The 26,821-nt window shown below is 37.3% G+C and overlaps 1 protein-coding gene across 2 annotated transcripts in view; it reads right to left on the bottom strand.

The window, feature by feature from the left end:
- slc4a10b (solute carrier family 4 member 10b) overlaps nt 1-26,821 on the bottom strand; it is a 52,500-nt gene that overhangs the window by 10,535 nt on the left and 15,144 nt on the right. Inside the window, exons 3-16 of one of the 2 annotated variants that reach the window (XM_053495988.1) lie at nt 26,608-26,689; nt 22,061-22,204; nt 20,348-20,486; nt 11,505-11,665; nt 10,264-10,452; nt 8,182-8,403; nt 6,241-6,329; nt 5,544-5,701; nt 3,716-3,803; nt 3,039-3,185; nt 2,292-2,386; nt 1,316-1,490; nt 841-974; nt 125-370 (exon numbers count right to left, since the gene is read on the bottom strand). In XM_053495988.1, coding sequence (XP_053351963.1) covers nt 125-370; nt 841-974; nt 1,316-1,490; nt 2,292-2,386; nt 3,039-3,185; nt 3,716-3,803; nt 5,544-5,701; nt 6,241-6,329; nt 8,182-8,403; nt 10,264-10,452; nt 11,505-11,665; nt 20,348-20,486; nt 22,061-22,204; nt 26,608-26,689 — 2,069 coding nt within the window. The remainder of the gene's footprint in view (nt 1-124; nt 371-840; nt 975-1,315; nt 1,491-2,291; nt 2,387-3,038; nt 3,186-3,715; nt 3,804-5,543; nt 5,702-6,240; nt 6,330-8,181; nt 8,404-10,263; nt 10,453-11,504; nt 11,666-20,347; nt 20,487-22,060; nt 22,205-26,607; nt 26,690-26,821) is intronic. The other variant, XM_053495987.1, reaches the window with a different exon arrangement.

Genomic DNA, 26,821 nt, shown 5'->3' with positions numbered 1-26,821 from the left:
CAGCATTCCGTAATGGCGATGGCCTCTTTCACCAAAAAAAATTTCCTTGTGTTACCTGTGAGCCTCTCTCTCCCTGTGTGTGTGTGTCTGTGTCTATGTGTATGTGACATGTGTGTGCCCTTACGAATAGGTGGTGAGTTTTTCAAGGTTGTTGTTCATATTAAAAGGATAGGTCTCGCCAAGGTGGATCAGCTTTTCCAGAGCCTCATAGATGAAAATGATGCAGATGAGAGAGGCGAAGGCTTCTTCTGTAAACCGAGTGATGTAACAAACGAGGGCGCTGGCATCAGTAGCCACCAGTAGCAGACAGAGGAAAGCTGTCCAAAGGCCAATGCATGCCCTGAGGGACAGATAGGACAACCCGTACTCCCTGAAAACAGCAAGAGAACAAAGGATTGCATAATATAACCTCACGAAAGTCTCACGAATGGTAATGCCTTGACTTTTAAGATGTTACTCTCAATAGATATCACTACAGACAAACCAGCATTTGTTTTTTGTTTTTTTCATTAAAAATGATAACAATTCATTATTATTTAAAGTAAAATATCCCATATACTATAACTATGAGCATTAAAAAGAAAATCTAATTTTGATTATCTTTATTATATTTAGTCTAAACAACATGAAAGCAGTGTACACTAATTCTCCACCAGGTCAGGCAACAATAAGGTTGGTCCTAGATAAATCCAAAAGCATTTCATTTCCATTAGGTACTATCAGTATATAAGTAATCTCTAGCAATGACCCATATATTTACAGCATACAGTTCTGAAAGTGAAGAAATATGTCACATTTGTAAGCAACGTTGAATTATATTGATGATAGAAGCAGCCTCACTTGCAGAATTTAAATAAAATCTTCTCAAAAACCAGCACAGGACCAGTACTGCCAAGGATGGTGAGAGGCTGGCCAGCAAACAAGGAGTAAGCAATTCCAGTCATCGATGCACCAAAGAGAGACTCGATAGCACTCTGTGCACACACACACACACACACACACAAACACACACATAAAACAAAAGAAATGTGTTTGTAGATCTGGGTGCCTTAATATGATAAGTGTGTGAATGTGATTAAATTAAACCTTCGTTTTAATGGATTGATATAGAGACTCCTATAGCCTTCTGAGTGTAGATAGATAGATAGATAGATAGATAGATAGATAGATAGATAGATAGATAGATACTGAAGGTAACTATGAATGATGTGAAGCATTATTACACAATTTATAGGGTAATTTGGCAGATGTTGGTGTACTCCGGTGTACTCCGGTAAACTTAGGTTTAAAAACCCTATTAATTGTGGTTTCTTACAACCCTTCCTTCTGTGGCCTCCCCTAGCAGTCCTCCGAAGGTGATGACAGGTGACATGCAGGCACAGTAGAGGAATAGGAATGAAGCCACACATTGCAGGCTGACAGCATCCACATAGTCAGATAGGTAATGTGGTGCCTTGCGCTTTATGTCCAGGAAAAACCCACCAAACAGCCTAGAACACACAGGACATGTGAGAGTCTTTAACATTTAATAATCTGACTTGTAAGGAACTTAATCTGATTTTACAATCTGAAGTCATTTAAGATGTAGGATTTGTCTGTTTTTTTTTTTTTTTCATATAAGTATCAAATTACAGATCATAAACAAAAGTCATAATTTTAACTAAAAAAAAGATTGAATCTGAGACTATTATATAAAATATATAGGCTATAAAAGATGTTCTTATAATTTTTAATCAACAATCAAGTCTAAGTAAATCATGGGAAAACGTCACATCCACGTGATATCAGGCACCCTGCTTAATTACGTGTTTAACTTTTACCCGTGCTGCATTAGCCACATAATCTCTGTATTTATTCAAGCTAAGGCTATTCTTATTAAGGTTTCATTTAGCATGTGATTGTTGCTTGATAAAAGTATGGGAAAAAGAGAGGCATTTGAGAACAGAAGGGGCTGTTGTGATGAAAAGAGAGAAAGTTGAGGCGAGTTGTGAAAACTGTCACTCATGGGGGGAGTCTCTGTGACCAAATGTCAGCTGTGGCGTCCGTCCAGTTCATTTCAAAGTTGTGAAAATTGATTTCAATGCCATGGCATTTGTTTATATACAGAAAAGAGCCCATAGTCTATAATATTTAAGACTTTTCATTTCTCTCCTACATAAGCTTTGACCTTCTCGACCTCACTCAAATGCACAGTCACTAGTTCTAGAGACACGCACATACTTTGGCTTACTCGCACACTGACTTCAGAAAATAAGCACACATATACACACACACACACTATCCATACCCACCTCCCGGTGTGCTGTAGCTCAGGGCCTCCATGCCCCCCATGTTCCTCAGACTCTGCCAGCTCTCCGTTGGGGACAGCAGGGATTTTTCTCTTCTCCTGATTATCACACACATACGCACACACACCCATGCACACACAAAGAGGGAGAGAGAGAGAGAGAAAGAGAGAGAGAGAGAGAGCACTTGTGTCAGCTCCATCTATTTTGGATGTCATCATGCTCAGCTGAGAACAGAGAATTTTAAAAACGAAGACAATTTCTTAAAAACCTTTAGGTTTATAGTCAAAATTCTTATAGTATAGAATTTTATAGAGATGGATGACAAAAGAATAACAAAGTGCTGGGCCATCACATGCCTCCAGTGCAGCTTTAATGCACATTGCCTTAGATGCCACATATACCTCAACCTATACTGGATGGATCAAACCATTCATTCTAAAGATACTCCCTCACATTGTGTTCTGATAAATAATTACATTTTAGGAAATTATGGAGCCTAATATGCATACTTTTTCACAGGTTCAGCTTCGTTAGGATCGGGTCACTGCTAAGGTGATTAGATAAATTTTACATCTTTTCTATAATAGTCATATAATCTTTTGCCCCATAGATGTAGATGGAGGCATCAGAAGACCATTCCTATCAGGAAAAAAATGTTTAAACTGAAGGCAATTTGTCATCCATCTGTATACACCCCATTAAAATCAAACTAAGGTACACTTACACATATCTTCACCCTTACATGTTTACCTGAGAAGGGACATTTTTCGGTGGCTCGATTCTGATCGATGGGTCCCATTCACCCGGGGGTAGGACCGTTACTTGGTCAAGGAACTCATCAATTCCAGCCACCAGATCATTGCGGTCCTTAGCCTTATATGCAACATCATGAAAGACCTGGGATGCCAAAGTGCTTTGTTCAGTTACATCGACTTTAAAAACTGCTGCTTTAAGTACACATTAACATAGCTTTCAACAGTGAAAAAAAAAAAGCTAGTGCAAATCAAATTCTGCCGTTAAGAGTACATATTAGCATACCTCTTAACAGTGGCATGATTACAGTGTTGCCACAGCAACAGGGTAACTGGCTGCTAGACTAAAAAGTGAAATTCTAGCTAATGAGCAAGCGTTTGCATGTCATTATGTGCATTCAAAAATGTGCCTCGGCGCCTTGAGGAAGGAGTGAGAGAATCAGCAGAAGTGTGAAAGGCCTCAGACTCTATCGATTCTCTGCAGTCTTAGAGAAATAGATTCTGTCACAACTGATGCATTGCTCCTAAAATGCCTCTAACGCATTTGTGAAGCGGGTCCGTCGGCCAAAACACACTTACAGACTTCATTTGCAATGTGCGAAAAAACAAATAAGTGTTTTGTTTAAATTATAGAAAACAAAAAAGTTTTGAACCAAGTATTTGTTTTTTTCACACCTCATCAGTCATCAGGGTTGCGATGGACCTGCCAATCTCATGGTACTGTGATCCTTTACCCAAAGGCCCGAGCAGAATGAAGAGGAACCTCAAGAAAAAAAATTTAAAAAGAAAGCAGTCTTATAACAGATGCAATGCGAATTATGAACATGATTACTATAAGGTTTAGAATTGGTTTAAATGTTCATGTTAAATCCCACATAGCTGAAGTTCATATTTAACATGCAGAATCATGTAAACAGCATATGGAGCTTATCCACGGTACTATAATTCACTCACTCGATCACTCATCATCTATACTGCTTGCTTTATCCTATACACAGGCCTGAAGCCTACGCCGGAAGACTTAGCGCTTAGACAGGGTGCCAATAAATTGCAGGACACATACATACACACAATCACACGCTGCTGCACAAACTATAGGCAATTTTGGATTACCAATAGAATATCTGGAGGAAACCCACCAAGCATGGGGAGAACATGCACACAGACCTAAGGCGGAAACTAAACCCGTACCCTGGAGGTGCAAGGTGACAGTACCTTAGAAATGGCAAATAACTTAACCTGCATGTCTTTGGACTGTGGGAGGAATTTAGGGTATCTCAAAGAAAACCTACCAAGCAAAGGAAAGGAGAAGACGAAAACTCATGCACACACACCCAAAGGCAGGACTCAAACTCACAACCCTGGAGGTGCAAGGTCACAATGCTAAGCCAACGTGCCACCTACTCTAATTCTGTATGTTGTTTTTTATTTGATACTTCCGGTCGTTTTCAAATAATTCACCTTGGTAAACAAACAAGTTAGACATCTCACCATTTATGTAGATAATTTCCCTGATATGATGTTATCCAAATAAGTACAAATATTGCAATTCTGTACGGAAATAACCTTTAACAAAATAAATAAAATAATCTGCACCACATAATCTGACAAACAAGCAGAACAGAAGGACTTTATTTTCAATCACATTACAACAGTGTTACTGTTAAACAGCTCCCACATTGCTGGCATCAATAAAACAGGCATCTGGAGAAGGTCTCACTTTTCTCCTCTACATCTGGAAAAAAAAAACCTCAAAAATTGGCTGTGGGATCTAAAGTGTCATAAAACTAAATAAAATAAATAAAATAAATAAATGTGTTTTGCTTGTATAAAATGGATTCCTTTTAAATAACACTTACTAAAGACTACAACACAATTTTACATTTTTAACTCTATCACAATGATAGCGACTTTTTGGTTGTATGTAGTCCATATTGTCCCACAGTGATGATGACTTTTTAACTGTGATTATTCATATGGTGTTGAATAGTTTTCTTTACAGGAACAACAAAGAGTGAAAGTCAATCTGATTGCAAGGTTTACATTAACGTGCTCACTCATTAGCATTTCCATAGTAACCAATTAGACAGGGACTTGTATGACAGATGCTTCACATAAACATATTACAATGTCTAACTGTTGACATGTTTTTTGTGAGAAGGTGTTTATTTATAATTTTTGGCAGGACGTTTCAAGAGACACAGGTAAAGCTGTAACATGCTTTGCATTTTCCATTCTTTCTTATTAACCTCAAAAGAGTGAGGGAAAAGTGATGTGTGACTATAGCCACTGTAACAAATGTCATATAAGAAAAATAAAACACTATGCGATATGCTGTTATAGGAAAATAATCAACATTGAGGTGCTATCAGCACTGACTAACATTTATAATATTTATTTAAAAGGGTAACCTAGTAGGGCGCGTTACTAATCAGCATGGTTCAGGTAAGTTAGGATTAGTGGACGTTAAAAGCTAAAACTGGAGACACACAACATCAGTCACCTGGTGGTTATGGGAACTTCTGCTAGGCCATTGAGAAGGACTGCAGGTGAGAGACGTACAAATGCCACTACAGGTTTCTCCAAGAACTCCAGCTCTCCAACCAGAATATTAGAAGCCTCGGCCCCAGCAGGGATCTTCTTCATGAAGTGCAGGTCTATCTACAGGGATAGCAACATCACAGCACATGCATAGCTAATAAACATATGATTATATCAATGGATCTAGTTTCTGCTCTTCTATTCAAAAAAATGAAAGACATGTTAAGTGCAATTTTAAATGAGAAAGTATAAGTAAAGATAAACATTCTATATCATAAAAACCTTCTTCGATAAGTTAAAAGCAACTTTTTGTTTTTATTAACCTAAAACAAGCATGTTTTAACTTAAACTGTAACCCCAAAAAAGTTGTAATTTAGGACACATGACAAGCAGTTACAGTTCCTCTTGGTGAAGCTTCTTTATGAAGCTGGTTGATAATACCAAAAAGAGTGTCAAAAATCTTTAACAATAAGTACAGCAAGCAGTTAGCTATGACAAGATTGAAGTAAATTTTGACGTACAGTATGTGAGCATGCTCTCTGCACAGCAGTTAAAAAAAAAAGCACTACACTAGCATAAGAGTTTGGTTTATTCACTTTGGCATTTTTAATGTGTTACAATTCCAGTTGCTCCAAAATCCTACAGCCAATCACTCTTACCTTACTGAAATCCACACTACTGCAGTCTCTTGTGACCTCTGGCTTGAGGTCGGGTACACTAGACTGGGTCTGTGGGAGGATCGTCTGGCCTGTGCACACAAGCATAACACATAAGGCCTGTATACAGTATATGACTGGTATTGTTTTTCACATGCAGATGTCAGCATCTAGAGCTGAAACATTCAATCAGTACTTTGCCAGTGCTGATCAGCTAAAGCCGAAAAACCTCTAAGCATGTTGCCATTAAGAAGTAAAGAATACAAAATGCATTTATCCTGAGAGAGAGAGAGAGAGCGAGAGAGAGAAAGAGAATATGTATACTGATGCTGTGCTGAGGTGTATTAAGAATAGGCAGGTTTTGCTTATTTAATACATTTAGATAATGTAATAATGTGTCCTGATGGATGATGGAGGTCAAGATAATGGTACTTCTACCACCACATTTTAATAAATACCACAGTATGAGCAGCTAAACATTTACAGTAGGAATAATGAGACAATCTCTCTTATTCCACTCAAAGTCACAGCTCCAGCATCCTAGCCTAAAAGCAACTACTGTCTGCTATTCATGAAGTAGTACCAAACCTCATTAATTTGGAGCAAGGCTAACTGTAAGTGTGTCCTGCTCTGTGTAAATAGATTTTTTGTTTATAAGTCATGCTCCCTGGCTTCGAGGTTGCTGTTCCTGTGTGGCTTTTTGCTAGAACACTATGCATAAATTACCTAACTAATAAAATCACATGTTTTAACATTCAAGAACAGAGCGAATTTTGTTTTTTAAAAATTATCAGCTAAAGAAGTTTGGTTCTATTCATGTGTTTGCTTTGCTTTGAGGAAAGCTTGCAACTTCCTAAACACAATCCTTTAAAAGGTGGCAAAGGTCTGATGAATGATTCGAGAATAGCTTTGTTCTGTTACCGGCATACCATGTTAAGTATTGAGAATTTGCATTCTGTATTTTAATGAGATAATAAAGGAGCATTTCTTGTCTTGATCAACAGCACTTATAGCAGGATTATATTTAATGCATAATTAAATATAAATCTAAATAACAGATGGACCATATGTCACGAAGTAGAAATCAAAACACAATTAAAACTGATTTCATTTTTCTTTCTAAAATGCTATAATTGTGCTAACAGTAAATGAATTAAATAACAGACAAGAGATAAAAGGCAATTAATATGATTGCATTTCTTATTAAGGGTATTGCGAACGTTAGTGCACTACACTTAAACTAACAACTCTATACAATGAAAACTGCTACAATACATTAAAACGATACAATATAGCTAAACTTCTTTAATTATTCTTTGCCAAATTATGGGTTTAATTACAACGATTCTGTTATGGTCAGCACTTCATAAATTAGATCAAGAGCCTACTTGGAGAGTATTTTTCTATAATATAATACATTTTAGGTCTTTAATAATATAGAAACGGTGCATGACCTATGTTTGCCCGGCTGTTTACTCTACTGTGCCAAATCATAGAAAGGAGAGTAACACCAAAAACGTCAGCATTGCATGGTCTGTTGAGTCATCTTGTTGTTGATTTTCTTCAACAGGAGGCTGATTCTCTTGATAAAGCCAAGTGGGCCCTTTAATTCACATTAGATGCTTCCAACTGTTCAGTACAAGAGTTGGTCTGTTCTCCTTGAAGCCGAATCAAAAATTCCCATTTGATAAACCAGAATCTAAAAAAAGGCCGCTTTATCTGGTGTTTCCATTTCTATCTAACCTATACATATTTACAGCCAGTGCCTTTACTGCCACAATCACCTCTCTTTTGTTTCCAACAGCACATGCTCTCATCCAAAATGTCTGCACATATTTAACAAACAAACAAACAAACAAACAAACAAACAAACAAACAAATAACCACCTTTACAAGTTTTGTTTTAGGAAGTGCTAGACAGAAAAGTCTTTAAGTTTAAGTTGCCTGGGTCCTGGTCAGTGTGTGCCTGTTTTGAGGATTGCTGTGAGATGTGTGTGTGGGTTCGGTTGGAGGAGGTGGAGGTGGACGATTTGAGGAGTGGAGACGAGATGGAGACACTAGAAGTGCGGCATTGAGGGGAGCAGGAAAACACCTGCCTGCACCTCCCATCACAGTTAAATGAACCCCAAAGAGAAGACTTAAGGGCTGAACAGAAAGATGAGCCACCTGTCTTACACACACACACACACACACACACACACAGAAGAGTGAAGGAAAGACACTGAAACATTGAACGAGAGGAATAAACAGAAGCAAAACCAAAGCTTAACCTCTAGCAACAATAATTTCTGAATTATTAATGGAAATCCTTGAATAAAACTTTTTTAATCTCCTTTTTTATCTCCATCCTTGTGTTTTCTAACAAAAGGTTCTTGAATTTAAGACAATCTTCCAAAATATTAATTTGCATATATTTCTATAAGCTACTTAATCTTTGATGCTTAAGGCCCAGAATTTTTTTTTTTTATTAATCGCACCTAATTAAATTCATTTTACATTACAAAGTACAATTGACCTACAGAACAGCTGCATATAACTACTTAAGATATGCCCAAAAAACAAAGTATTTAAAAGCAATTCTGTGTAGGGTAGGCCAGATGCAGCTAGACTGTCTGTTTGGTTTGCCTTTTTTACGGCATGTCTACACGTAGCCGGGTATTTTAACATTTTTTCTCTGTGGTTTTCAAAACTGAGCTTTTGGAAAACTCCATCCAAAGTAAAGATTTTCCAAAACTCCATTTTCAGTGGTGTTGTATGGACACGGGGGGAAACGAAGATTTGGGCTTGTTGTAATGATTTAATTGTCTGTGTGCTTATCTCTTTGATTTGACATCAGCTTTGTTTATGAGGATATTTTGTGCAATAGTGGACTTACGTACAGTAAACTTGTGACTGTGTTAACGTTGCATACTGGACGTTTTACATGCATGTATATACAGTTTTTTACACATTAGTTAATTTACACAGGTGACTGAATGTACTACTGAGCTCACTGCTACTACACATTATACAAAACTCAGACGACACAGACCCCGCAGACTGGGACGACGGTTTCAGACGAGACCCGTCAGACTTCAACAAAGCGCAACAGGTAATTGATTAGGGAGGCTCCTAACAGCACTTAACAGGGCGTTTTGTGTTTTCATGTGGACAAAGATATTTTTAAAAACGTAGGTGATGTGGACAGAATTATTTTTTAAAACGAAGAAGAAAAATCTGTTTTTAAAAATACCCGGCTACGTGTGGACATGGCCTTAAAGTTCAAAAGTTAGTGTCATGTGAACTATTTAATTGTGGTTGGATACTTCCAGAAAAGGATCAAATTTCCACAAATAAAAATAGGTAAGAATTCTCATTAAGTCATGTATGCTTCTATATAATGGATTAGGCAGCTAAACATTTAATTTGATAAAGAATGAATAAAAATGATGGGACTGAACAAGATTCTATTGACGTATTGTTTCTCTTTCTAAAACTTGTTGCCTTACTGCTCACAAAGTGCAATCCTGTGCCTTATGTGCATTTTTAGATTTATAATAAACACAGACAGCCAAAGCAAATGAAGATGTAGGAAAGAGACTGCAAATTACATGACCGTGCTGTGGAATAATTGGGATAATTAGGATAGCTAAGAAAGTTATAGTGTATTGTTGTAAGACCTTGTGTTCTGACTCCTCCAGTCCTCCCATGTCATCACTGAAATGTTATGGTTACAATTCCTTTTTGTACCCTGGGTCGTCATGCTCGTACAGTATTATTAGCCTTTGGTGCACTGTTGAGTCTACAGTATATATTCTGGGACCTTTTCCTTTCTTGTCCACTTGTGGAATGACCTCTTCCTCGAGTTTCTCATGGTTTACAAATTAAGCGCTGATCATATCCGCCTTATGAACAGTGGATATGTCATTATACTGAGTGTATAGTAATTTAATAAAAAAAAATATATAAATAATTAAATAACACAGTACGGTTGAAAAAGTACATTCATTCTGTGCTTAGAATGACCCATGCTTGGGTAGAACATACCATTCTTATCCATAGAGTTAGATTCGGACTGTTTCTTGCCGATGTCAGCAAAAGATCGGACTATAGGAATACGGTTGGCCAGCTTCTTGTGATTTTGATGGTGGTGCTGCTTAAGCAGAGCCTCTCTGACTTTTTTTCTTACTTCCTCATCAAGTTCACCCAAAGCTCCCTGCTGGTCCAACACCATGTCTAAGAGAGAAATGAAAACACAGATTACAATACATTCTTGTATTATAAACAAGTTGTCTTGTTTTAAATATTCCTAATTTTTAATATGTTTATGTTATGCAGTTTTGCTGTCTTTATGTCTTTATGTAGCAACTCAATGCTCATTTTTATTTATCCATCCACCCTCTCCTCTATCCATTCCTACTGTATATACTGCACATACATCATGCAGATGCTGGAGTTATACATATTGCACAATGTGTGATGGATATTAACAATTTATATAAAGAGAATAAAAAATGGACTGATTAATATTAAGCAGTCAGAGTCGGATAAGACTCTACATCTCTCATCAGCCTCCTATAAGTGAATCTACAGTATATGCATGGGTTATATGCCTGTGACTGTGGGAAAAGCTTATTTTTTTTAAATACACTGCTATTTTTGTTCACATGTATAGAACTGCTGAGCTGTAGACATACCGATGCCAACTCATCTTAGCAAACTTAAAAAGATGCTAATTTATAAAATATTAATGGCTTGGTAGATCCCCAACAAGATTATCCAAAGACGCCAAACATTAGTTTGCTTTACGAAAAACAGGTCAGCATTACTAAATCAGAATGATTTTGTAATTAGCATTATGTCACATCACACCTGCAATAACCCCTACCAGAGAGATGTTTTGAGAGAACAGATCATTTTTACTTTATTTAAAATAATGCATTGCAATAATACAGAAGACTGACCCCTTTATACTCATTTCCTATTTCACCCTAAAATTACGGATTCACAAAGACCACTGTAATTGCATTTAGCTTTACAAAAATAAGAATTATGCAGTTATAAATTCTTAAATATAGTCTATAAATTTTGTTAACTACAGCAATATTTAGAAATGAACATGCTATACCTTCTATTGACTGCAGACTGTTAAGACTGCTGAAGTACTGATTGAAGGATTGTATTGTAAATGTAGAGTATGTACATGTGGAAAGATTTGAGAGTCACCTACGTTCTGTTACAGTAAGTTCCCTCACCCACATCCCACCACCAGACACATATAAACACACCTGCAATTTCCTCTAGGGAGTTGGCCTTCATGTCGAGCAGCACTGTGCCATTGATGATGCAGCTACGCAACTCAAATAAGCTGTGCAGAGAGAGTGTGGCCACATAGGGCTTACTCCAGCGCTCCCCTCCATCCTCCACATCCTCCTCAAACTTTAGCCATCTTAAGAGAAAGAGAGACCCTTCAGTCATGAGCTGAACATCAACAATAAAGAAACCCAATACAGAACTATATGGAAAAATCAGAACGTATCCTCTGACAGATTCTTAATACACTGTACTGTTCCTGCTCTGTTCACAATTCATTTCACATTAGTATGTGACTTTTTTAAAGAAAATTTAATATCATTACAAGCAGCTGTAATAGAAGCTGTCAGGTCCAAATTGTGAACACTTTAGACTATGCTATCAGCCCTGGCTTCTGCACTCCCCTAGCCCTTTAACATCTGTCAGCTATGCCATAATCATGCAGTTACAGGCTTTATTTAGCCTGTCTCTTTCATCCTGTCTCACACTATTTCTCATTCATTTAGGCCTATCTGAGTCTTTACACATTGTTTCTCAATAGATCAAATGTATAAAACATCATTCACACATTCAAAAAACATATCTCGCAGATATGTTAGATCTCGAATAGATAGACAGACAGACAGACAGGCAGATATGACTTCATTGTTACTGCACAAAACAGTTACTCAGGAACAAAATGCAGTTTAGCATCTACCAGAAGTGCAATTAGCAGCACTGCAAATTAACAGTGCAGGTATATACACTGCCTTAACTGGTAAGAAAACAATTATTGATACCCGTGATTAGAGATCACATAGAGGCTATGGTACAACTTACCTATAATGTCGACAGTAGAAATTACAACTTTAGTTATTGGTGCGTCAGGTTAAAAAGGGAAGGGCATGAAGCGATGTCCTAATCATGCATAGTGTCCACTGTACATTTTATTGTGATATTATGTGATAGACCAAAACAAAGTGGTAAAGTAGGACAAAATGATAAATAGTTAAAAAAAAAAAATTTTTACAAATAAATATCTGAAAAGTGTGTCATGCATTTGTATTCATCCCCCTTAATTCAACACGTTTTGCCCTGTGTATTAGAAGGAAACTGAACAAGTAGGCCTATGGTTTGTTAGGAAGGATTGTCAGGAAAAAGCCACTTCTGTCTAAGAAGAACATGGACGACTTCCATGAACAGAGCGCTAGACTCTTGTTACAAATTTTCCGAGAACAAGTGAAACCAAAGTAGATCTGGGGCCTTAATGTCCAGAACCATGTTTAGGAAAAAACAAAAAGCATTTTAGCAGAAATAGCTCATACACACTGTCAAGCAGATGGGGGTGGAGGGGTGATTATTTAATTCATGCAACAAAACAATGATCAGAAGAACACCATTAAATTAACATCAGAACGACAAAAAAAAAATAAAGTAACAAGGTTTTAGAATGGCCTAGACAAAGTCCAGACCTCAACCCAAATAAGACTGCTGTGGCAGGACATTAAGAAAGCTGTGCATAAGCAAATATCCAAAAACCTCAATGAACTGAAGCAATGTTGTAAAGAAGAATGGTTCAGAACATTCAGAACAATAAAAGCACAGAATTGAAAGGGGATACTAACTTTTGAACATGACTGTAAGATTATGTTGGACCAGAACATATGTACTGTATATGTAGCCTGATTTGTAATCAAAAGACATGAAACTCTTATGCGGTTACTACTAGCTGTGCATACACAGTGTATGGTTGCTGCTAACAAGCTTTGTACAACTAGCTGACTGCAGAGCTACCTAATTAGTAAAAGAAATTCATGTCTGTTTTTAGGCAAATTATCTCAGCAATTGCTCGTGTTTCATCCTGACTGGGTCTCATCATTATACCTAAGGCACACACAAGTTAAAGCAACACACACTGAGACATTTAACTGGAAGATAAAGCAAGCTAACACAGGGAACAAGACTACCTACAACCTGCAGTCTAGCTGCCCAGGGACACTCTGGATGGACAACTTTTCAATTTTCCTAAATGCTCCCACAGCACCACACTACTTCAGTCCCTCCACTGTCTTCCTGTCGCTGTGCGCATCAGATTTTAAAACACTGATGTTTCCCTTTGAACTACTCTATCCACTTAATATTCGGTTCATCCCCATTTAAAATTATTAATATTATTATTATTATTATATTTAGCATGTATTCTCCTCATTCTTTATAATGTACATACAGTATATGTATATTTTGTATGTTGTATTTGTCTTCTCTTAGTCAGTAGAACTATTTTTGTAGAACAACAAATCTTTCCTGTAGAAGCATGTGATCTCCCACATGTGATCCCAAACACACTGTGTTTTTTTTTTTTTTTGGCTGTAAGCTTTACATGATGCAATTGCAAGTTACTATCCTTTGCTACTGTATGTCAGATATTTTCTTTGGGAACAATAAAGTAGGTAGTATGCGTTAATCTTACTGATGGTTAGCAACCTATTGAACCTGTATGAGAATGTATCTAGAGAAAGAGACTTTGAAGCATATCTTTAAGTCACCCTGGATAAGGGCTAGTTATGTGCAACACATCTCATAATGTTTTTCCTTTTCTTACGTTGCTGCTAGTAGCTCACTTCCTACATACTCACACATATCACAATTTAAAGCATGAGTTGCTGTATTTTTTTTTAAATAAAATCTAACCAACATATTATTGTTATTAAAGTACATCTTTACACATCTACAAACACACCTACAGGCTGATTTATCCATCGGGACCAAACTGTGGCAGGTGGAGTTATAGCATTTAAAAATTCCCGTTGATATAACCAACACTATTTGTAAGTAAAATTTGTCATTTGTGTTTTTTAAACCCACTTGTGACTCAAACAATTAATAAATGATTTAACATTTTATAAACTGATAGAGACATCTTATTTTTATTTGAAACTGTTTATCTGTTCATATACAGTATATAATATGAATAGAAAAGTATATAGAGATAATACAGGAGAAACAGTATAGAGCAGAGCTGCAGGATGTCTACAGGCAGTAATACATCAGTGGCCTGTAGTGTACTTTTTTTAGTGTAGGGTTTAGTAGTGTAATAGTTATGGGGAAGAAACTGGCCGTGAGTCTACTGGTACTGGTGCAAAGGGTATATTAACACCTGAAAAGAAGCAGGTTGAACAGTTAGTAAGTTTGGAAGATTGGAAATGTCCCAGTGACCTTGTGCTCTACACAGACATAACTGTAATGGGGTTTTTTTTCACCAGTGAAGGGTGTTTGCACCAGTGTTGTGCAGTTTTTACTACCCTTTGCACCGTTCGTCTGCTTTTCTGCAGACACCATGGAGCGTCCATATAACACTGTGACATAGTAGGTCAGGATGGTCTCAAGAGTGCAGATGAAAGAGTGTCTTTTGCTATTAGATTTTTATAAGTGCAATATGAGCTCTTTGGTTTTCTCAGTATTGAAGGTGAGGTTGTTGGCTGAACATCATGCTGCTAGTCTTTGGATCTCCTCCCTTTAGACTGACTCATGATTGTTGTTAATATGACCTACCACTACTAGTATCATCTGCATACTTAATGATATTGCAGTTATTCAGAGGCACACAGTCATGGATGAATGCCCAAATAAATGAACTTGGTGATCAATTTATTAGTGATGATATTGTGTAAAATCGAGAGCTAAAGTTAATGAACAGCATCCTTGTTGTTGATGTCCAGGTAGATATGGGTTGTACAAGCAGTGAAAATGGCATTCTTTGTTGGCAAACTAGTGGGAGTCCAGTGTAGCTGGTAGGCCTGGAAAACAGTATATTAAAGAGGTCCTATTATGCTTTTTCAAATATTTTCTTTCATGCAGTGTGTCATGTAGCTGTATGTGAACATAAACTATCTGCGCTATCTGTGACTTTTTGTCTATTAAAAAAAAGAACCGACTCACTTTCGCCTAAACGAGTCGTTAGCAAATCTATTTTTACTCTGTTACGGATCCACATCACTCCGTAACATATTTGCATAATGTCCGCCCACGTTCTACGTCGCAAACAACTTGCCCGCCATTTTACAATTAACGTTACCACACTCTTGTTAATGTGACCAAGCATTCATGCCAGGTTCACTTAAACACTTTGTAATATATAAAAACAATAAAAACGTGAGCAAACAAAATCCTTTTTACTGTTTATTCTCCACCATTCACCAAAACTGAACTTAAAGTAGTAATGGTGGAACAGCGCTGCAGTTATTTGTTTGGACGAGAGAAGGAGAGATTATTGTGGATCATTTTCTTTCGAAGATTATTTTTTTTTGGATTATCTTTGACTGGACATATTCTATGGACTTCTCACCCTCCGTCATCGGCCTCTCGGACTTCATTAACCCCAGTGAGACCAAACCATACTCGGTATACTCAGATAACACACACTACAATAAACACGGACTTCGGACATTTTCCACTCACTCGCACACATACTGTTTTTATATATAGTTTGTAAATATTGTTTATTGTTGTACTGCTTCACACGAGTCAGTTCTGAATCATTTAGAAATGGGATAAAATTAAATCTATTTTTAGACATTTACAATTACATTTAGGCATTTGGCAGACGCTCTTATCCAGAGTGACTTAGATTTTTTTTTTATCTTATTACACATCTGAGCAGTTGAGGGTTAAGGGCCTTGCTCAAGGGCCCAACAGTGGTAACTTGGTGGTTGTGGGGTTTGAACCTGGGATCTTCCGAACCGTAGTCCAATGCCTTAACCACTGAGCTACCCCTGGCAAAACTGAAGTGTTTTTTGAACTTGCATACATCTAAACCTGTTTTAATAGACTCATTAAGCAATATTAGCAAACTTTAAAATGGCATAATTGGACCTATTTAAAGCTTTTTATCACAACAGGGTGTGAGGGTTCACCACTAGAGGGCACTGTCTTTGTTTTGTAGTTTTTGGTTGTAGACTCAGTTTCCCAAAAGGCACCTCGGTCAGGTGATGCGGGAGCTTACCTGAAACGAGGTAGCTCATTAGTTTCGTCTCGCTGTTTGTTCTGGGAAAATGGGTCAAGCACTACTAACCATGGAATTACTAACTTGCTTAGCTCATGGTCTGTCTAGTCTCCTAGTCTGATTAGATCTTAGTCTGTTTAGTTACTAACCTGTTTAGCCACTAACCCTTATAGTTCTTAGTCTGTTTCATACCTAGTCTGCTGTGTACCTAGTCTGTTCGTCTCTTGGGTCTCTGGCCACTAGACTGTTTAGCAGTTGGTTTGTTTAGCTACTATCCAGCTTAGCAGCTAATGTGAATAACGGCTAGTAGGCCTAGCCAAGTCTGTCTTGTCTGTTCAGGCATGCTCAAGTATCAGTATGGCGGTTATCTTCAAGCATGTGGAGACAGTAATCTGGGCCAAGTTAAAGATGTCAGAGTGCCTGCTTGTCAAGCACATGTCTTGAGCAAACCATGTATTTATGTGCATCCACTCTGAACAGTGCTAAATGCACATCTGGGGTCCGTTCTTCGTACGTCGCTAACTCAGTTAGCTGGATTCGATTGTTGTGGATTTGTCCTGATCTTGTATTGTTTCGTTCTTTGATGCGCTTTTCGCATTTGTTGTCATAGCAACATATCTGAAGCTTGAACCTGCTCGGGAGCAGGTTTATTTCATGTAAAGAGGATTTAGCCTGCGTTTCTGCCGGGTTATGATTGGTTGAAATGACAGTCACATCTGATTGGTTAAAGAGCACGACTGACGCGGACTGACTCATGTGGGAAAAGAAAAGTATTTTGCATATGAATATACACACATAATTGCTATCAAATATTATATTAGAACATAAATTCATAGGTTTATTATCAAATATGATATTACTATTATAATGAAGCCTAGGCACGAGACAGCCGTCAAGACCATTAATAAAAATTCTTTTAAAATGTTTATTTTGTGACACATTTATTTTTTTAGGGATTTGTCATAAATATGCAAATAAATATTTATATATAATAAAACGGTTTATAATGAAAAACTTGGATGAAACAAATGTTATTATAAAATAAACAATATAAAAGTATACATGTATTTAAAAATATTTTTCTATTTTTTCACATACAACATTTATTTACATATTGCTTATTTTATTTTATTGTCTTATGTGATTTGTAATTTGCAAACCATTAACCTATGAATTTCTGTTCTAATATAATATTTGATAGCAATTATGTAATGAGAAAAATTTAATAAAAAATTGAGCGAGCCGCTCTTTTTCCATTTCATTAACCAATCTAAGGGGTTGTGATCAGTGTTTCTACTGTCGATGCATATCACCTTTTAAACCAACGCACGAACGCGCAATAATCCTAGACAACTCAATCTAGCTATACTAATCATCAACAACAGATGATGCTTGAAGAACCAACTTAGCCAGATCGTAATTAGCACGATGATCTTATCTTAGATGTGTCAAGCGACGTATGAAGAATGGACCCCTGTTGTGGAGAGTGAGAGGGGATGGCTGTTGACTTGGTCTCTTCTATACCTGCTTTGACTAAGTTAATCAATTAAAAGGGCACTGATGGTTAACAAAGTCTGTGTTGTTTTTATACAACACCTAGAAACTGTATACTGTTAAATTGTATTTAATTCAGTGAAATAATTGCAGATATTATTTGTCTACTTTTACTCAAAATGAGCCCAATTAATCTTAACGTTGTCATCTTGGAATATGACAATCAGGAAAGAAAAATTCAATGATGGGATAACCTGGTCTTTTCAGGTAGTCAGGTGACTTTATTTTATTGTCACATAGCATTGCTGTGCTGAGGCCTGACCAACTGAAGCAGCCAGATGATAACACTGCCTCCATAGGCTTGTACATTGTGCACGATGAGTACCTTGCTTCATGTGCTTCCCCTCTTATGTGCCCATCCCTCTGGAATAGGGAAAATTTGGACTCATCAGATCACATTACATTACAAGTCCCTTCTTTTCTGATTAGTCTCACAATTAGTGGTTTTCTTATGGTCACACAACTGTTTAGGCTTAATCCAGTGAGTTTATGGCACATGATCTTTCTTTTGCTATTAAACATATTTGTGATTTCTACTGTACATTTTTGTGCATAACTACAAATGTACATAACTGTACTTAACTGCATTTTTACAGTGCAACTGTAAGTTATCTCAGATCACGGTAATTCATGATTATTTTTTTCTGAACAAAATTTCTGTTAAGGGGTTCACCACTATTTTTCCAGGGTTTAATAATGCAGTTCAGAGCTCTTTACCCAAGTCCAGTTATTTCAGCTGGCTCTACAGCTGAGTGCTTTGCTTGGTATTAGGAAAAGACAAGCTACTTATTACAACAGTTAGAAATAAAAGAATTGTGTCCAGCTGAAACATTTTAATCACTGCAGTAATTTTCTAATTATAGTTTTTTTTTATATTCAAATGGAAATTTTCTTTAGCACAGGAAGTGTATATCATACTTGAGGAGACCAAGTCTACAGGCAACTATATAAGACTACGCAAAAAAAAAACCTGTTTTTTAATTTATTTTATATTGCTTTAATGGTCTGTTAACACATTGATATCACGTTTCATGAAGGGAGAAGTGTGAGCAGGATTGCCACCATCCCACTCCCAAAAGAATTCCTTATTTATTTTTGATGTTCTAAATTAAATTTTAAACTGCTAAATGCCATTATGACCTTTGTAAAAGAATACTTTCAGGAGTACATCTTGCAATCCCAATTTGCTAGTTTAGAGTCAAATCAGCAGCATATGCCAGCACAAATAGGCTGATCCAGATTTTTGGAAGCTATTGAGGCCATGGTTGCACACTGCATCCTCCATCACATCACTATATTATAAGCTGCACATTTAATTTTATATTCAACAACTGCAGCTGACCCAACACCTTATCCAAACAAGTACATTTTAGGATTTGCTATTGTTGTGTTATATGACAAACAGATATAACAAGATATTATAATTTTTAATTTATAGGACCCAATCCCAGGAGACTTCAGACTTCAGGCACCCTGGGCAGGGTGCAAATCCATCGTAGTGCACAAATGCACATGCACGTGCACACACACACTTTCACACCATAGGCAATTTGTGAATCTGCATGTGTTTGGACCATGGGAGGAAACCCAACATAGAGGAAACCCATTAAGAGAATACGCAATCAAACCCTCGACCCTGGAGGTGCAAGTCCACAGTGCTAACCAAATTATTATTATTTACAAATTAAAAAATTATTGAAGCTAGAATTTACATTTCTAGCCAGAAAAGAACTGTTAATTAAAGTTGGTTTGAAACATTATTTAATGCACAAACAAAACAGCCTAACATGCCTAAAGGAGGTTTAGTTTTAAGAATAAATAACTAGATGTTGTTTTATTGGCAGCTAACTTTTAGTTGTTGTTTTTTTTCCTTGCTTGCATTATTTAAACAGCATATTTATCACCCAGAATCCCCTCTTGCCACAGACAACCTGCTCAAGTTAATTAGCTTAGTAATCACACTCACCTGCACCTCCTTTAGTAATCACTTCTTACAAACCTCTCAGTGGTGTTTCATCTATATGGTTTTGCCCTTTAAATTTCCCCTTTTTACTTATTTAGATTTTCCACATATCATTTGTATGAAGTTTGCTAGATACTTCTTATCTTATTTGTTATAAGTACCCCCCCTAATCCAGTCTTTAAATTTTTACATGGTTAAATAGGTGAGTACATTTGCAAATTGGATTGATCACAAGAAAATGACCATGAAAAAATCCTGAGACGGTGGTTTGCTAATTTGATCATAAGACTGTTATTTCTTGACAGACAAAAGATAGTTACCTAGCTGTCTCCCTCCACTCAGCATCCTCTCCATCACGCAGGCAAATTTCATCCAGCTCGGTAAAGAGGTCATGAGGAATATGCTCTTCGTCATCATCCTCAGTTCCCAGAAGAAATTGGACCCTCTGAGATGGTGTGTCTGCAACACAAAGTGCGATTTAACTGGCAATGTGTTATCAAAAGTAGCATTTGAACTTCATTAAGCCTATCTGTGAAAGAGTGCATCAGCTAGAGCGGTTAGTAGAATCGGGCTAGCATTGTTAAACCCTCTCTCTCTTTTGGGAAATAAAATACATAAAAATGAGGATGTAGTTGTAATATGTGTTCTCTTACTTGATTTGAACAAAAAACTTAAATTGGATTATATTAAATTTTATATAAAATCAAGAACATAATCACTATGATCAATATTTCTTTAATATCTTTCGAGGAGTTAGTGTTTATCAAGGGACAAATTATAGTAGCAGACAAAACAGAACCTGTTGAACTGGAAAAAGTGCTGGCTCATGGCATTCATGGGTTTTTGATTAACTTTACCTGCTATATGTAACAGATAATGCATGGTTATGTACTTGGCATTCATCTTCCCACTGTCTCTTATCCAGTGTAGGGTTAGAGGCCTGAAGCCTATCTATCCCCCCCTCCCTGCCCCACACACATATACCCACTTAGGCTACGTTTACACTGTCATTTACAGGTAAATGTGACCCAATTCCAATTTTTTGCTCATATGTGACACATACCCGATATGTTCTATGTCCGTGTAAACAGGAAAAAAACGCATGCATTCCGATATTTCGAGAACGGTTTTAGGCCTCCTTCATATGTGGAAATAAATCAGATATAAATCAGATACGTGCTAATGTGATTGTCGAGTAAAGAGACAGATCGGATTCTTGAGTCATTGCGTTCTGTACGTCATTAAAATTGCGACTTCTTCGCAGTTTAATGACGTAATGTTATTCTCTCTGGTGGAAGCGCGTGTGGAATTATAACATATAATTTAATGCTTATTTGGGCTAGATAACAATAATAAGTTAGTATTTGGTGAATGAAGCATATGCGCAGGCTGCAATTATGCAGTTTTTTCATACTCCTCCGTTTTTAAAACCATGGAGATGTTTCGTGAACTTTGCATATATCGCAGAGCGTTAAGCATACTTCACCTTCATCTATCTTGGCTAGTGCGTAGCGCAAGAACCTCCCTTTAGGTATGTGCGATGTTTCAGAGGTATGGCAAGTGTAAACACGTGTATCGGATATGAGTCATAGTTGAAAGAACGTGTAAATAGACGGTCAAAAAAATCAGATATAGGCAACAAATCAGAATTGGGCATCGAGACCTGCAGTGTAAACGTAGCCTATGCCACCATTTTGGTGTCATTTTTTAGCCCTCCCATTGTTCCCCCCCAGAACATTTAAGCATAAAAATTAGGTCAATTACATGAAAACCATTCTGCATACATGCAGCAATCATTAGCCAGAGCAAAGCTTACAAAGCCCTTACCCATGATGTTTTCAGATTCATTTTCAGAACTATTTCTACTGTTTCAGTACCATGCTACTAATATTGTTACAAAGAAAGATGAGTGACTCATATTCATGCAGCAGCAGGATAAATGGAATCCAGAGAACAAAAACAAAGTAGTTGAGAGATGGTGGGAGGGTAGACAGGGATATTACTGAACAGAGAAAATGACGAGAACAGATTACCATATGTAGGTGACTCTCGTCCATCACACACTCCTGAGTCTCTTTCTCTGCTCCTCTTCCTGTGTCTGTGGCCGTGATGGCGGTGACGTCTGTGGCTTCGGCGTCCCAGAGGCACATGCACCCCGATATACAATGTTCTGTGACCTGGGTTTAAACACAGACACTGAAGTAATCACCTCTTAAAACAACAGCTTTAAAAACCTTCCTGAATGATTTGGGGGTACAGTAATGACATTCACTATTTATTCGAAACAGCAATGACTTCAAGTGAGTCACATTTGATTACATCAGGAAATGACAGTCTTTTTCTGTTGCAGTTTAATAAAATTAGGCCTTAGAACCTACACCTTTAATATCTCATTCTAACATTTATCACTGACACACTCACACACTTATTTATCTTTCATAGTGTGGGCTATTTACATTTGTGCTATGTACACAATTGTTCCTACGACTATGATGGTAAGAAACAGACACAGCCACTGGGTGTGAGGGTGTGATAACTAAACCTGTAATTTTGCTTTCACTCAGAGCAACAGCACTGAGTGGGAAGGCACTAACAGTCAGTGCAGTGTTATAAATATCTGGCACTATAAAGTAAGTCAGAAACACTAACTAAAAGTCTGAGCAGTACTTAGAGCACTAAGCAGACAAGTTCCACCGGTTCACGATGATGAACATTATAGTGCTTAAAGGATGGTTAAACTACTGTATTTGCTATATAATTACAAAATTAAGCATATCGATATACATGCACTACTGGATAACATATTATGTGGCGATTATTATTCATATAACAGAGAGTTCTGATCCACTAAATTGATTGGTCCAGTGACATTCCAAGAGGGCTTTCATTTTCTGTAACTACATTGGGATGTTTGTGTGTTTATCACTCCACCTGCCTAAGTTCACTATGCAAACCACCACTTCCCAGTTCAAAATGGTTACTACAGTAAAGTTATTAACACAACCATAAAAAAAATGGCAAATGAAGCACGATGAGGGAAAATGGCTGTCCTGATGTTGAATAAACCTACTTTCGGAAAATCCTTAACAGAACAGAGTACACAGTCCAATCCAGTGGAAAACAGCTCTGAGACAAAATGGTATCTGGGATTCCTCTCGCGATTTAAAGCCGCAGAGACAACACTGTTACATTCGTTTGAGATTCATTTCCTCAGGCGCGCTTACAGATTTTGGCCACATATAATCAAGTCGATTTGCATGCTTTACATTGTATATTTGTGTAAAAGAATCTTTTATTTCTTCGGACTTAGGAACAAATTGCACGTACAAACATGCTCGCAAAACAGAATTCATTCGTAAATCAGGGATTACATGTACAGGGTTGTGGGGGTGTGGAGTCTTATATAATTCTATATCCTATATAATTCTATATAATCCTATATAATTATATATAGGGCACAAGGCAGGGTACATCCTGGACAGGATGCCAGGGTGGAAAAGAATAAAAGTTTCCCTTAATGTCTCCAGTTATTCCACTACGGCTAATTTTTCTGGGGTTAAATATAGCAAATAGCATACAATGGTTCTACACACCGAGTAGTGCCCTTAATCAAGGGTTAGAGAGGGATTTTGGAGGTAGCCTTGTTTTAGTTTATTTTTCAGCTGGTTAGTTTTATGGCTCAAGTTAGCCACAAACAAAGCAGTGAGGTTACCCTGGCAATGTGAGGATCGTGCTCATGCTAACTATCATTGAATGAAACATTGAAACACAACATGGACACATCAGATGCAATTCAGAATGACCAAGCAGCAATTATTAAGAAGACAAAGTGTTGTTTAAGATGACATTATCAGATGTGTTTCCTTGCTAAAAGTGACCCAGTGACTGGTTGTGAATGTGGGTTTTGGCAGGCAGCTACTCTCCCCTTTTTTCCATATTTTGTACTGCCACTGAATTTTAATTTATATATTATATTTATATGCCACTGAATTTTGTTAATGGTGTGCACTACTGTGCCGGACCGGTCTACTATCACCAATGGTTATACATCAACGCTAAGTATGGTGCAGTGTGCCCCTAAAATGAATGATAACATGACAAATTAATTCACTCCCAATTAAAATTTGCCTGTGTTTTGTTTTAACATTAAGACTTTACCCCGTCCTGTCATGGGAATGCTCCCTGTTTGTAGTCACCTGTTCTTAGTTCATACTGATTATTTTATCTGTATATGTGCTCCTGTGTTGCTGTTCTTACTTATGCTTTTGTTTAATGCCTTTTTTGTGCCATTGTTTGATGTTAATGTTGTTCATATGTGTTTTTATGACATTTGCTATGCCCTAAGCTGAAAAAAGAAAAAATAATCCTGCTTCTAAGAGTTGCATGTTGTGTATTTATTTTCATGTGTCACATTGGAATACTGACAATTATAAGATGTAATGTACATAGATTTATGACTTAAGTGTAGCTACAGTACATACTAGAGATTTCTTCTGGCCTAATAGACAAAGGCAAAGGCTAACAATAAGATTAACATGGCCAGGATGCCATTTTACTAAGTAGCATAAAAACAAACCTGTGATTTATTTAAGGTTCAATTAATTGTCCATCTGTCACAAAAAAACTGACTTAATAGGCGGCTGCTGTTTAAAAGCACATACAGATGATTTAAAAAAGTGTTCATTATAGTTGCTTTGTGACTTTTGAATCTGGAAGCCTGGACATAATGTAACCTGTGTGAGTGGAGCAGAAGCGGAGTGGTTTCAAGCAAAAGGTCTTTAAATGAGTGTGTGTAAAGTTCAGGGAAAAAGGTCAAAGTTCAACTAACTAACCGCCAGAGCTCACGACCGACAGTTAGTGTAATTAACATAGATGAAAGTAGTTTTAAATTCTTACTGGTACTACTGTATGTAGCCTTAAGGTGAGAAGAGTATCGCATGGAGATAGAGAACAGTCCTGTATGTCTCAGACTTTTTCTTTTACATTTCCACTTATTTTACTTTACAATATCAGCAACATTAACTTCCAGGTTCCTGGGTTAAATCCAAAATAACATAAAATGGAAAGCTAGTGTGCTAGGGTGTACCAACACTTGTTTAACACCCCAAGTAACCCTTTATAAGGGGTTACTGAGGGATTTGGGATTTGGGATTCAGCCTTGTGTTAGAAGCTAGCTAGCTTTGTAGCTCACCCTAGAAGAGAAAGAAAATAACACAAAGGCAATTTTGAAGAATTTAGATGCAATTATAAATTAGACAAAGTGTTGTTTAAGATGACAATGTTATCAGGTGTGTTTTCTTGCTGAAACAATAATTAAACATCTCTCGGGTGTAAGCTTACTTAGTTCTCTCTTTCTGTTGCGGCTAACCCCTAGAGGTCGTAACAGAAATTGGGGGCTCGTCCGGGATTTATCTTCAGGGAAAGACCAGGCCAAAACAATAAATGAAACAGACTTTGTTTTAAATCTAAGTAACCTGAAATTGAAATGAAAGAAAACAAAATACACACTAGCTTACCTGTCTCCCTAAACAATAAACAGATCTGTGACTCTTTTGAATAGGGGCATTGGCAGGTAGCTCCTCTCTTCTCAGTACTGCAGACTATAGCTACTTTCACCCTTGCTGTGACCAATAGTTAGTGTAATTAATGACTGCAGAGCACCTGTGATGCAGAGTGAGACATGAAGTTTAAATGTCCCAGTGCTGTTACCGTCAATTATCACCACTTATGGAATGCCTTTTGTCAGATTTTTTTTTACTGTAGAACACAAATAAAGCTTTCTATATTACAAATATTGAGAAAGTGAGAGAGATAGAGAGAAAGAGAAAGAAAGAGTAGACTGTTGACTAGCAGCTACAATACAGAAGCAAACAGTTAATAACCTTCTCATCTACATGAGGCAGTTTTAATTAATACATAAAAAAATGTGTATACAAATACAAGCTGGAATTTCTTTCACTAAAAAAAACAGGAAATAGATGTAAAAACACATTGTTATTTCGGATATACTGTATGTAGGTGGGTAAGGCCAAATTTAAATACACTAATAACAGGATGCTAAATGTTTCCCCAATGTAAAATAAGATTATAATTATGATACACATTTTATACAATAAATGTGCGAATATACCCACTACTGTGGTTTTCGTCTCTTGCAGAGAGACAAAGCAAGGAACAGAAATAGCTCCTTTGCTGATGTCAAAAATTACTGCTCTATCCTCGGAGCAGTTTTTTCTTTTCCAGGAAAATGCTCTTAACCCCATGATACCATTCACATAACCCTCCCTTCTACCCATGTATCGTGAGTAACACACTCTCTTACACACATGCGCACGCGCACACACACGCGCACGCACGCACGCGGACACACACACACACACACACACACAAGTTTATATCGTCAGCCTGAGCTGGTGCATTTTGATCTTGAGTTCCACCCACACATGTTCTACCTCTCTCATTCTCTCACTCACCATCACATGTGTGAATGCATGAGTGTGCGTGTGCGAGTACGTGTGTGTTGATCTCATGTAGATTACCCACATAGAGCATGAGAAATGTTGCATGATTCTGTTATTACCCTCTAGCTCTTCTTGTTCTAAATTGGCCTTCAACGTAGAGCGAGTGCCTCCTCTGTCCACCACAGCCTCCTCATCACCTCTCTAGGGGAGAAGACAGACAGTCAGAGAGAGAGAAAGAGAGAGAGATTGTACAGTCAGCCATGATCCCCACTGTCAGAGTGTAACAGATCCTCAGGTTCATGCTGCTCTCTTTGCACTTTTTTCCTCTGCCAG

Source organism: Clarias gariepinus, chromosome 5 (assembly GCF_024256425.1).
Source record: "Clarias gariepinus isolate MV-2021 ecotype Netherlands chromosome 5, CGAR_prim_01v2, whole genome shotgun sequence".
Taxonomy (NCBI): Eukaryota; Metazoa; Chordata; class Actinopteri; order Siluriformes; family Clariidae; genus Clarias; species Clarias gariepinus.
This window is presented reverse-complemented; position numbering and strand designations above follow the sequence as displayed.